General features: G+C 41.5%; 1 protein-coding gene across 4 annotated transcripts in view; it reads left to right on the top strand.

The window, feature by feature from the left end:
* The window catches only part of ephb2b (eph receptor B2b), a 79,454-nt gene that overhangs the window by 41,329 nt on the left and 24,067 nt on the right, over positions 1-14,058 (top strand). For all 4 annotated transcript variants that reach the window (XM_057029516.1, XM_057029514.1, XM_057029515.1 and 1 more), the window contains exon 4: positions 12,323-12,478. In XM_057029516.1, the coding sequence (XP_056885496.1) occupies positions 12,323-12,478 (156 nt within the window). The remainder of the gene's footprint in view (positions 1-12,322; positions 12,479-14,058) is intronic.

Genomic DNA, 14,058 nt, shown 5'->3' with positions numbered 1-14,058 from the left:
CTGAACACTTCCACTTAATTTCACATTAATGAGAATATTTTGAAAGATCTTATTCAGGTATATTTGGATAGTTAATAGATGAAAATGTGTGTATTCTAGACTTTATTTTTTTCGGCAGAAACGTCTCAGGCTGGTATATCTTTGTCTTTCGCCTGAAATCTAAAATAATAATAATTATCTATCTATCTATCTATCTATCTATCTATCTATCTATCTATATTATTATTAGTAGTATTATTGATAACAATACTAATAATATCATCATTATTATTAGTATTATTATCATTACCGTTATTATTCTTATCACCATCATCATCAACATTATTATTATTATTATTATTATTATTATTATTATTATCACTGTTATTATTCTTATCATCATAATCATCATCACATGCATTATTATTATTATTATTATTATTATTATTATTATTATTATTATTATTATTATTAGTGGTGGTATTTATGTAGAATGTATTTGGGTAAGCATGTGTCATCAGGTTTATGCAATTTTTGGTTTACCATATATATGACATAGAATTTGACATGACCATTAATTCATTAATTACCTAACCATTTATTATATTTTTATTGTCTTATTCTGTCCTATTCCAGTAATAAAAACAGTGACACAGTTTAAAAGTGCAGCTGGATTATTCCATTGGTTTGGGAGCTTATGACAAAATATAAGGAAAATGGAAACTTCGGGACACATTGATACATTTATCTGAAGTCTCTGTTCTTTATGGCAAATGTCCGTCTGGCCTTCGTGTTTTCCTAAGGCTGGAAACACACGAGAGGATTTTTGGCCTAGCTCTGAGCCCCATTAGCTCCTCCAGACCGTCGGGGGATGGCGGCCCAGATCAGGGCCTGTCAGCCCATGATTTGTTCACTCTCACCTCAGCAGCCAGGAGCTCATCAAACTCCATGTCTGAGCTTTAAATCGGAAAAGTCTCCGTCAAAATGCTGAGTAATATGTCCTAATCCTGTGCAGCTAATGCCACACATCCGCGTATAATTTGAGCCATTTTAAAAGGTGTCTTACTTTTTTTTAATCCTACTATGAATTTTAGTTTTTAAAAATTGCGAAAAATTCTACGAAAAGTTTCGATGTCTTTTAAAAAAATTCATTTTAATGATTTTGTCATATTACTTTAATACTATTATTATTATTAGTATAGTTTTTATTATTATTATTTTATTATTAGCACACAGGCCTTCAAATGGTTTCCTATTTTTTCCATTATATAACAGTTATATAAATGCTTCATCAGAGGACTGAAACGCATCAAGCCAAACTGCCAAAGGAAACCTGTCACTTTATATTAAATACTTGCAAGTAAATCCAATAGGAATTATAAACTGTGGTACCGACTTGATGCTTAACCAGCTGGCCCAGTATATTTCATGCAGCGCAGGTCTGAGTGCTGGTGTATTGGAAATTTCATATCCCTACAGTTATTTCTTTTACGACATCCTGCTCAGATGGAGGACCATGAGAAGGGCTGCAGTGGTAAGTATGCACCGGCTCAAATCAATTATGGTTCTGAAGTTGAGTCGAATTTATGCTTGCCACGAGGCAAATTTTGTGGATTTAGTGACTAAAGTGCAACCGATGCAGACTTGTCCTTAATCCTACAGGCTTTGGTGGCTGTCCTTCACACGTCCTGCACGTGTTTTAATAAACATTTTAACCATTTTGTTATCATATGAGACCCGTTTTTGGTGTTGGGTCCTGCAGTGTGTCTTTAGTCTGTAGCACATTTCCCAACATGGTGTGCATGCTCAAACACTGGGTGCTTGGTTTTTGCTTGGTCTTTGTTTCCTGTGATGTTTAATTTCATTCATGGTGAAATTGGGATCACAGCAATGAGTTCCATTAACCATATTTATAATGCATCACCCCGAAAAGCTCTTTTTTCCACCAATTTTAATCAAATAGCCTGTGATTGTGATTGCTTTTACCAAAGTACCAAAGAAATATTACCACTGTATGAACTGAAACTTCAGACTAAAAACCCATATTTATCCATTTGTATGAATTTTGTCAATGCCATCCATCCATCCATCCATCCATCCATCCATCCATCCATCCATCCATCCATCCATCCATCCTCTACCGCTTATCCGGGGTGGGGTCGCGGGGGGCAGCAGCCCAAGCAGAGAGGCCCAGACTTCCCTGTCCCCAGCTACTTCTTCCAGCTCTTCCGGGTGGACGAATGTGTCAATGCATTTTGTAAAAATATTTTTAAGAAGGCATTACATTAAATGTTTCGTGACTTTAAAAACAAGACAGAAGTGAAGCACATTTATCTTTTTTCAAGGCGTCTTTTAACAGCGGCGCAGTTTAGATGAATTCATTACACATGCAGCTGTGCTGAAATTTTAAAATCAATGCTTAATCAAAACTTTTTCAACTTTTAATCAATGCTTTAAACCGTTTGCACGGCCCTTCCATTGTGAGCAATGACTGTACGGCACCAAAAGCAATATTCTTTGAGAAAAGCCATTTTGGTCCAAACAATTGGAACAAGAGGAGAAGAGCAGTGAAGTTGCCAAGGTAACAGTGTCTTTCCAAGGTCTCCGCTCAACAATCACTGTCCCAGGCCCCCCCCTCTCTGTGAGCCGGGTACTTAGTTTTCCTGACCCCCTGGGTATGGGCTGTGCAGCTTCCATTGATTAGCACAAATGGAAGCGAGATGAGCCAGCCAAGCCCGTCTTCTACCAGGGTCAGGGATGGAGCCATGAGCAAGCACATGACTATCACGGATCCCTTGTCTCTGTAAACCATTGGCACATTACAAGGGTCATTTGTTTAATCTGTTTATCCCATTCCCGTTTCTCGGGGTCATCACTTGTAGCGGTCTACTTGATCTCCTTTTAACAATTCTAGTGTTATACGATTGCATATGTACAATAGAAATATCATGTGCATATTTTCATCTTTTAGGTGTCAGTCAGGTGTCGGTTTCTTACACATAAAGGCAAGCAGAACTTTTTGGTACCCTTCCCTTGAAGAAGTAAAAGCCCACGATGGGCCACAAAGTAGCTTTAAACTATTAGGGTTCAATGGAATCATTATTTTAACAAACACCCCAAAAACAAAGAAACTGGTCTGGACAAAAATGATGGTGACTCTATTGATTTAGGTCAAACTGAATAGATGATACTACTTCTGGTGACCAAAGAGGCAGAACACCTTCCACAGAGATTCAGGATGAAGTCCAGGCTCAAGATACCTCGGTGTCTATTTGCACCATCTGTTGCTGTTTGGGACAAAGTGAACTTCATGAAGGATGATTGAGGAAGACACAACTGTTGAAAACAAACCCTGAGCAAGTGAGACTGAAATCCACCAAATGCACACTGACAGGCCACAAACCTACTGAAGGAATGTTCTCTGGACAGATGAGACCAAGCTGGAGCAAGTCCCATCATCTATGTGTTCAGATGCAAATATAAAGCCTGCGAAGAGGAGAAGACTCTACCAGTTAGGTTCTACAGCTTTCTGAAGCTAAATGTGCTGCCCAGTAGCAGAAGGCTTGGTCTCAGTCATGGGTCCCCCAACAAGACAATGACCCAAACCCCACAGCTAAAGACAGCCAACAGAACATAAGGGTCTTCTGAAAGCGGCTCAATTAACCCCGGATCTAAAATCCCGTGGACATTCCTGGCAGCTGCAGAAGACACCCTTCTGGAATCTTCTGTCATGTTCTGGCTCAATGTGTCACCTTTCAAACCCAACCTAATGTAAACTTTACAGTTTCAGCAGGCAAAAACATTCTAAAGTACGTCCAGATTCATTTGTTTGTGGTTTAAATTTTTCTATTGAACCACAACTCAAAAGCAACATCTGTTTTTTTTCCCCTACATTTTTCGATCATTATGTTTAATAGAAGTTTGCCAAATAATCTTGGTCGCGTTTTTACACCATTTTGAGGGATCTTCAATGTTCCTGATTGTCATAGTTTTTCTGGATTAATTCACAAATGAAATATCTCCCATCCAAACATTTATTGTGGCAAAGTGGTAGGAAACGAGCTAAACTGTGAGGAACATTTTCTCGCTCCAGTTTTAGACACTTCTGCATGCGTCAAAGGTGAGAGAAAAAGTTGCGTCACAGCGGTGACCGTTGCAACAACATTACAATTAATGAAGCGCTATCACAGATTCACAGCAAAACTCTCCAAACGATTAATTTTTCCCCACATTATTTGTTTTTTGAAATATAAAAAAATCTATTTTTATGTTAATGAGAGACTGTTTTTCATTTTGAAACGTCTGGGGTGGGCGAGGTGCTCCTGCCCGTTTCAGCTGTGAATACTTGCTTCTGGGCTTTGGAGCGCTGTTCTCTTTTTATCTTCTAATTATTGGAGACGTCAGACAAAAAAGAGTTTTTACGTGCCAAAATTCTGTGGGTACTACTTCTGTGATGCATCTATGAATTATGAAATGGGCACATTACAGGTGGTGTTATTAATTCTCTCTCGTAGATTACATAGATAGAAGGACTCAATCTCACTGCTGCCTCATTAAGTCTCTGTGGTCAGACGAGTTGATCTCATCTTTAATAAATGGACCCTGGGGAGGGTGTGTGTGTGTGGGGAGGGGGGGTATGCAGTAATAACCGGAGATATAATGGCCAACCTTGGAATACAATCTCACACGTACGCTTCTGTATGGCTTCTGCTTACTTTTGTGTTCTGTTTGGGGTGTTTTTGGTGTTAAAGGGTTACCGTGCATATGTGACAGGATTCAGCACCAGCTGCTCCTTGCCATTCCACCCTTATTTCTCCCTTCCGCCCCCCCACCCCCTCTACTAACACCCCTTTGTCCCTTCTGACTGGACAACACACAGGCCCTTTATGCCACCTGTCCATCAGCTAGACTGTACCTTAGGGAGCCTCAGTCACTGAGTTTGAAGCTGCCTTTGTTGGGATTCTGGCGATGTCCCCCCACCCCCGCCCCTCTCCCTCCTCTGCGTCGCTCTCACTCCTTCTTGTTTTCTCCTGCTCCCTGCTGTCCTTTACAAATACACAGAGACACACATCCTCAACACCGATCGCCTCTGTCAAGTTTTTTCTTACATCTGAATGCGTGCACAAAAGAACAGTAAGGAGAGCAACGTTCCCCTTCCTGTCACCTGTGGTCTGGACGCCAGGTAGATGGGCGGCCGTTGTGACACACACAGGACACGAATGGTTGAAATCAGCGTGAAGACTCTACTCTTTAATATGTACCTGCAGGCGCCAAAAGATCCAAATGACATGATGGAGTCCTTATTTCAAATCAGGCAGCTTTTTGTGTGGGCCAACGCACCTAAACTGTATTCATTCACCTCTCTAGCCAATACTGTTTACCTCCCCACACCTCATCTGCACGCCCATCATCAGCAGTCTGAAGCTGTGATCAGGGCTCAGAGGTCTGGGCGCAGCCTCTGGAACAATGTGGGGAAGCTGACTTACATCCCAATAGCCCCTGTTGCCTTAGTAACTTGCTGTCTTTGAGGAAAGGGCATATTTGTGGGTGGAGGGGACGGAAGCAGAGACAGAGCCAGTCAGAACTAATAAAAACTTCATATATATCAACTTGTGTGTCTACGCAGTATAAAATTACGCTGGCTGCAGTAAGCAAGATGGGCAAAGGACGCCATGTGAGAGTTACCGCGAGTAGGTGTGCACTTTAGGAGATGTTATTTTACGTACAGGTGAAGGTAGTCCCTCTGTTCACACTCGTATCGTTGACATTTCATCATGTCAGGTCAACTTGACATTCTTTTAAGACATCGAACGTTTAGCTTTTCATTCATTTGAGGAGGCAAATCTGGAATTTTGTAAGTAAAAAAAAAAAAAGTGTACTTTTTAAATAACATAACTCAGCCATTAAAAAGGGAATGAGTCATTTATTAAAAAATTAATAGAAATTAGACTATTTTACATCCAGTGACCATCAGTCACAGATATTTTAATAACCATGCTAGCAGCAAGGTAATTTAACTGGATTAAATATAAATGAATTTTTTTCAGCAACTGTGAAAGACCACATGATTTAAGGTACTGTAATCTTACAGCCTGAACGCCTGGTGAAAGTTGCCCACCTCCAGTCGTAATCCGCCATTAAGAATTATGAAATGGCATGTACATACTTTCAAAGTGTTTGGGCTCCTGAAGGCTGGCATGCCATCTGAAATGAAGGATAACGCTGACAAAGGGGGATGCCCCCTGCCACACCCCTGCCATCTGCAGCCCGAACTATCTTTGCGGTACACCAACAGTCTGATTGGGCCTCTACGTCCTCTGGCGAACAAGCTGTCAAGTGATCTCCCGTCATAAAATAGCTGTTTCCATGCGAGTTCCTTGTACTGCCTGCCTGCTTGTCTCCGTCATATCCCTGTGAATATATGTGTTGGCTGAGATGCCTATAATTTCACCAGTCTACACTTGTACTTCTTTCCTTACCCGTGCAGAAAAATGGTTGGAGAAAAAAGTGGAAAAAAATAAGGGAGTGCATTACAAATTCCAGACAGCATTACCATGTAGCATTCATGGCTCCACACTGTACTTTCATCTATTTCCTGCTCTATTGACAGATGTTAGTTATCAGTTGGGATGGAAACAGAGTGGTTAAGGCGGTTTAGCAAGAGTTTTTCCCTTGGTACATGTGACCCCATGATCATCATGAGAGGGCTGTGGTCAAAACAGAGACTTTGGCTGCATTGTCAACTCAACCTTGTGGAAATAACAGTCTTTAGGCAGAAATGGGACAGCACAATGTCTCTACCTGCATTTTTCAGTAAAAAGGTTTGTTGTTCTGTTTAGCTCTCTTCACTCAGCCGTGGCCCCCCACCGCCCAACCATATTCTCCTCGTTCAAACCAGAGAGTGGGCACCAGCAGTTTTAAATGTGAAGAGCACAAATGGAGAAGACTACTTATTTTGATACTGCACATTAATATATATTTTTTCCTGTTATATAGCTAAGGGTGTTGAGTATATATATATATTTTCATTATGACTGGTACATAGATTTCACACACAGTCTATTCAACATTGCACGGTGGTGCATTTGTGCCCAAAATTAAAAAACTAATTAGGATTAAGGTCAGTAAGTGGGAAATTAATTTACACCAGTTGCAACATGATGAATATTACCCTTGCAGCAGAGTATTTTTAGCTGCCGCTGACATTCCGATAGTGCTCTACACTTCTTTTTGTCCTTGTAAATACCAAGGCCTGTGATGGCCAACCTAATATAAATGTTCCAAATGGGTTAAAGCTTCAGCTGAAATTGTCATTTGGATTGTTGCCAAGAAGGGTTTAAAGCAGATTCTTCTTCTTGTGGTCTCCACTTAACTCTGTGTTGTAGTGTATATTGGAATAAAATTGCACGTGTGTTATTTTGAGTATCAAACTATGGATTCTACTAGCCAAGTGAGGACACTTTAGGGGCAGTGAGGCCATTTGGCTGGTCATCACAAGTTCAAAGGACTGTTTGAGAGTTAAGACCTGATTTTAAGGTTGAGGTTAGAATTGGTTTAGGGTTAGGGGGTTAGTTGGGATGGTGAGGGTAAGGGGCTGGGAAGTTTGCTGTGAGTCGTTACAAAGATATAAGTACAAGGGTTGCGTGGCCGTGTTAGGTCTGGCTTTCAGTTCCTAAGGGTATGCAGTTCATGTTCGGACCCTTCTATGTAGCCTGTGCACAGACAAGCTCATTTCCCAGGTGTCCCACATTTCTAGCTAATCTGCTGCTCACGGTGGCCCCTAATCTCTCTCTGGTGGAGGCTGCTGGGTGGGCTTGGTGACAACTGCAGAGATGTTGCAGCTTACAACTAAATGCTGCGGTACACACATGGGTAAAAATGTGGCGCTCCCTATTCTGGCCATAATATGGCCAACATTTTTATGCAAATAAATGTGTTTGTCTGCGAACAAGAGGTGTTGTTCCTGCTTCACATTAGACTAAATAAATATGTTTTATTTACGCCAGGTGTTTCAAGTTAAAAATCTGACTTTTGACTTTGGCTATGTTGCTTAATGTCAATTGCTATTTCCTGTTAATAAGTTAGTAGTGCAGAATGTTAAGCTGCATTAGTAAAACAACTTCTCTCCCGTTCCTGGTTGCTTTGCTTCCTGCAAAAACAGGCAATGAGCTGTCTCTTTAAAGCTTACGCAATGGCCCAGGACACTGGCCCACGGCTTTCTAGAAAATAATCAATTTAAGCCAGCCATTCCTCTCCTTGAAAGTTGTAGCAGGCTAATTTACACTTCATAGGTCATCACCGGACACCTTCAGCCACAAAGCTGGTTTTACTCACAGTGTTGAAGAGCCACGCAAAGTCCCAGACCTGTTAATTGCTCAAGACATTAAAACCTAGAGGGAGAAATAAATATCCCATTTGCGTGCAGAGCATGTGGGATGAAGCGAATGCCAGTTGTCTAATAGCTTTCACACAAGCCTGATTGAATTAGGTGATGAGTAGGGCCGTGGTCCTAATTGAACTGCGGAGACCTTGTATTGCAAACAAGGGAGTATAGTGTTCTTGTTGAAGTCCTGCAGCAGTGGACAAACAAGCCAGCTTGTCCTCGCTGCTAGGAACAGACACACAGCATAATTGGAATCCTCTGATTAGTTTTTCAGTTGGTATTTGGACATAAACTGGTGAGAAAGTCCTGTTGTTCAAAGTGCTTCACACTGTTTCAGTCATTCACTGGTTATAGCCTTTGCGGTGTCCCCACAGCCAGAGAGTTGTTGTTTTTACTACCAGCCTTAAATCTGTGCATTGCTCATTGTTGTAGCATCTTTGGTCACAATGGAACATGAGGAAATAAGGTGGCAAACACGTGCAGTCCCTCCGACACTCATCAATTTCGCCCCTTTCAGCACTTTTTCCTGCTGTGCTCACTAAAATCTAACACCTCTGATTTCGTTCAACCCCTGCAGCCTTTTTTCTTTCACACCCCGAACACCACACGCACACACACACACACACACACACACACACGCACGCACACACACACCTTGCCGGTCTTTGTCTCCCTGGTCTCCTCTTTAATGGTGTGTTCATTAAATAGACACATTTTGGGGGAGGGTGGATTCGATCCTAAAAGAGGGGAAGTGGGGATGAGGGGGCTGGAAGGGTGCGCGGCTGTAGCGGCGCAACAGACTTGGGTACAAAGAGTCCCTCTGTCGGGTAGTGCAGATGAAAGATTGTGGGTGACAGAGAATGGATGTGTATTGGACTTATCACCTATTCTTGAGTTGTATCACCTGCATCGGCTAATTACCTGATAGTTTGGTACTGTATTGTGAGGCAACCGTATTAGAAACGTCAAACATCCTTTTTTTGGTTGGTCATGCTTAGTTTATGTCAGGAATATTTCTAACTTGGTACTCTATCCATTTGTCTATCTGCCTATCTGTCTTTCCTCTCTCTCTCTGTGACACTGTTGTCTTTACCGTTGCCATACATTGTTTAAAGGTAGTAAACATGTTACTGCCTCTGGCTATAATCGGTTGATTGACAGAAATTAAATATCAATTTACCTACTTTAACAATGACCAATCATTGGCAAAGGATCTCTTTGATCCTCTGCTCAAAAATAAGAGAGAATCCCCCAGTTAAATCAAGGTCTGTTTTGTTCCATCACAGGTTGTTGACAGTCGAGAGCCGCTGGTCATTTGGATTTTGGGTGATGTCATAGTTTCAGTTTCTATGTTTGCACTCCCCAACGAGAAAAAAATATGGCCCCTTTTCTTTATGATATTATTATTATTATTATTATTATATTGTTATAATATCAGTGTACAATGTGTGTATCTGACCTGTATGTAAGTCAGAAAAAAGTGGAGCTGTTGTCAATTAATATTCGAACAGTAATTAACCATTCTTGCTCGGAGGATATCTGAAGTTTGGGAAAACATTCCAAAAACAGCCTTTAGCTAGTTAAGCTATGGTGGTGATCCAACAGCTCTGGGAAAACAGGGAGATGCCGTTGGGAATTAGCGCTCTGATCTGTTTTTATAATCACTCCACAGTTTTGCTTCTCCACATCTGACATCTGTTCACTTTGCCAGTCTTGTGCGATTTTCAAATATGTTCACTGAGTATCATTAAAGGTCCATAACAACATCATACGGTGTTCTTCTGAACCGTTTTACTGTCAATTCCACTAAATCAAGTTTCAATTTTCCTTATACCAATCGGCCCTTACATGGGAGGAGGCCAGTGCTTCCTGATTCCACATTTTCTATACTAAATCGTAAAATCAAACTGTAAAATAACTGAAATATGCAACGTTTCTCATTCAGCCTCGCGATACAATAGCGTCCAAGCATAATGGAACCCATTTAAACTTTTTAGCTCTTCCATAATCCTCACACCATGAGGATGAATGAATAATCAGACCTGACTCTATAGGGAACCAATTGCACGACTGGTTCATGTGCCTTTCACCCACCAGATCTTTAAATAAAACCGCTATGTTTTCTAGGAACCACGTTGCCTTTTGTGAGCTCTTTCATCTACCTCTGCATACAGATTTAAACGCCATTGTTGTGGTTGTTTTGCAGTCTGCTGCATAGCGTTGCAACCTATACAGTCAATGTGCAGGCATAGTATCATGCTGAATCTCCTGGCTGGGAAAAAAAATCCCCAACACAGCCATTACCCACCTCTCCCCTCATGCCTCTTTGTTCCCATCTTTACCCCACCCCATTCAATACCTCTTTGCGCTGCTTCTTTTGCTGTTGCTGTTGTGAGCGTTGCACTCGTGCTCCTCGTAGCTGTCGCCTTACCCTCAGCTCACAGCCCTTTGACTGGCTCTGCGAATGTCCAGGCCTCGTGTTTCACCCTGCTCCTAAAATCCTTGCATGTGAAAAGAGCTTCATACTTCCCTCAACTAGATTTGGGGAAAATGTTGCAGGCAAAAAAAAGGAAAAACAAATACAAGCAAAGTGAACCAAAGTAAAGAAAAAGCTTAGACCAAAAGTAATTCTTCATTTGGATGATGAAGTCTTTGAGATGGAAATTGCAGCTGCAGATGTTTCTGTATTCCAGATGCTGTCATTGATTTGAAATTGCTTTGAGATGCCTCAAAATGAAAAAGTGGCTGTATTTTATTACTTTATTACTGTATTTTATTATAATGTGCAGACCTGTCATGTTATAAGTTAGAAACATACTGAAATTTGGAAAAGCAATTCCCTTTTGGAGAAAGAAAGAGTTTTATTACTGTACAAGCAACTGTACAATAAAGATTTATTTCTATATTTTCACCATCTTATATTGTGTAAAGAAATACAGGATATCAGAAAACACTATTTTTTTTCTTGCGCCTTTTATGCTGTTTCCAAAAGAAAAGCATCGAGCTCTTTCATACCGGAGGGGTTTTAGCTTCCCTGGTGGCCTCTCATTTGTGATGTTCAAACACCGCTTCAACACCTCTACTTACCACTTCTAGTATGGGTGGATCAGACTGAGCTGGGTTACCTGGAGCAAAACTTTAGCGGATTTTGGCTCAAAATGTAAGAACAGATCTGAATGGGGTACACTTGCAAAGACTGGAGGGTTTCAGTTATTTTGGGTAGTATGTGAATCAGTAGAGAGTTCAGAAGGGAGCGTAGTTTCTCTTCTAGCATTGATGGATGCCTCATGGAAACCAGCTTACGCCTCATATAAGGCATGTAGGGAACCCTGCTTAAACATAAATACAGAATTTAATGGCAGCTGGAGTGTCTGAGTTCATCTTTGTCTCTGTCATCAGTACAACCTTCCTCTTTTCAAAGCATGTCCCTAAAAGGGCTCTCAACCTAAAGCAGGGCACTTTTCTCAGGCCTGATGATTAATTAAAAGGAAACATGTTACCATGTCAGCAGAGATGGTTCTGCTGTGATGTTGCTCTGGTGTTTGTGTATATATGTCAACTGCAATGGTGTATTCCTGTATTCCTTCCTGTATTTACAGTAAATGTTGGACTCTTGTATTTTGGGTTAAGGTCACCTCATGTCCCCTACAGGCCTTTTCCACCAAAAACATGACATAGATCGTCACTTAGAATATACAGAAAATAAGGGAAATTTGACTTTAAACTATTCCTAAATGCCTAGCATGTATTAGCTTTCATTTAAAGTCACGTGGCAGAGACTGATGTGTGCAAGATGTTTGCCATCACTAGGGCTTTAACAAAGTTTGATTGTGGAATTTTCAGGAATTTCAGACGTATTGAAACTTAGGAGGATGTTAGGCTTACTTGTCCTAATGTCAACATATTACAGCATGTGTATCGAATTTTAATCTGTTTTTAACTATAAACTCTGTCCTTTAGCCTGCCCATCTGGCTTTTTCAAGCCAACTCAAGGAGATGAGCCCTGCATGCAGTGTCCCATCAACAGCCGCACCACCAGTGAAGGCGCCATTAACTGTGTTTGCCGGAATGGATACTATCGCACTGACTCTGACCCTCTACAGATGCCTTGCACAAGTACGTAATAAACTATAATCACTCTTGCGAAACACTTGAACACGGTCTCATGTAGGCTTTCGCTTGTTTATTTTTTATTTTACATTTAACGTATAAGCATTTCCCATCCGTAAGTCACAGAGTCCTGGGATCAAAGGACAGTGGTAGTCACTGTGTTAGTAGAGAAATAGAGACGCTGTCAGAGCTGTCTCTTTTACCACCATGACATTGACATGCCTATAGTGTTGCTGTCCACAGTTCTGACCCCATACACAAAGATGGCTACCCCTCCTCAAGATCATACAGGCCGCACTCCAAGCTAAACCAGAGGTTACTGGGCCAGGGCAAGTCTCTTTGTGGAAGGCCAAGGCATTGAGAATAAGCTTGGGGAAGACTATCTCTTGTCATGCCAATGAAGCTGTTTGAATTTGAATTTGAGGCCAGCACAGAGGTTGAGTGAGACACTGAAGGACAGACCAAAGAGAAAGGAAAGGCAGGAGGGGTAAAGTGTATGGGGAATACTTGTAGGGAAGGACTGGAGCAGAGAGAACTTCATAGAAAGTGAGAGATTGTTGTCTGTATGCGAGCAAGACAGGGGATTGTTGCATAGAGTGTGGTCTAACTAAAACAAAATGGGATGAGAAAAAACAGCCCCTTTCAACATTTTGGTATTCTTTTTTCCCTCCCTTCTCTCTACTCCTCAGCCTGTTGAAAAGATTCGGTGGCCTCCAACAAAGGAGATTTGCATAAGCCTGGTTCTGGGAGTTGAGCAGCTGTTGTGAATGAGAAAGCAGCAGCGTCACGTCACCCGTATTAAGTGCAGCAGGGCCATGCGTGATTAAAGCAAGGGAATGGGACCATCAGTGCGGTCTGCCAGCTAATGGGGTGGGGGGAGAATACGATTCCTCCTTCCTATCAAGGAGATGCCAAGGAAGAGTTATGTTTCCCTATACACTGTTGGAGACAGCAACAAGGGTACTCCGGTGGGCTTAATTCCAGAGCCGGAGATCTGCTAATTGCTGGCAATTAAATGGGGTTAAATAAGAAGTGATCGATTCAGATTTCGGATGTTGTGGGCGGAGTGGAAATGTTTATCTCATTAGTCTTGGTAGATACATCTTCCATAATGAGGAGCACATGCCTGTAAAATGTAAACAGTTCTTAGTGTTTGTTTGTTTGGCCTGTCACTCAACACTGAGCCGCATGTGGAAAGTTTCCACCCTGCGATGCATTGCTGCTAAGACTGGCCCAGCAGAGGAAACAGTAGGTTTCTCTTCCATTGAAACCTAGTGGGGAGCTGGAGACGATGCAGCTCATCATCCAAAGGGGAAAACATCACTTTGGACCATAGATTTAGACCTCAAATGGGGTATAGGATGAAAGGGACCACTTTATTGTTTTCTCTTATCTTGTGCTAGAGTAGTCTGTACAATAGTCATCTTAATTCAGCTCAATAATAACCAATATAGACACCATTATGGAAGTGGTTACACTGAAACAACAAATCATATAAAGTCCAGAATTGGTGGTCCCAGAGGCTCAAGTGTGGGGTTGACGGATGAAACGGGAAGTCTGCGGTGACGGGGATGAAGGGTGCATAT

The sequence above is a fragment of the Takifugu flavidus genome, chromosome 4 (assembly GCF_003711565.1).
Source record: "Takifugu flavidus isolate HTHZ2018 chromosome 4, ASM371156v2, whole genome shotgun sequence".
Lineage (NCBI taxonomy): Eukaryota > Metazoa > Chordata > Actinopteri > Tetraodontiformes > Tetraodontidae > Takifugu > Takifugu flavidus.
This window is presented reverse-complemented; position numbering and strand designations above follow the sequence as displayed.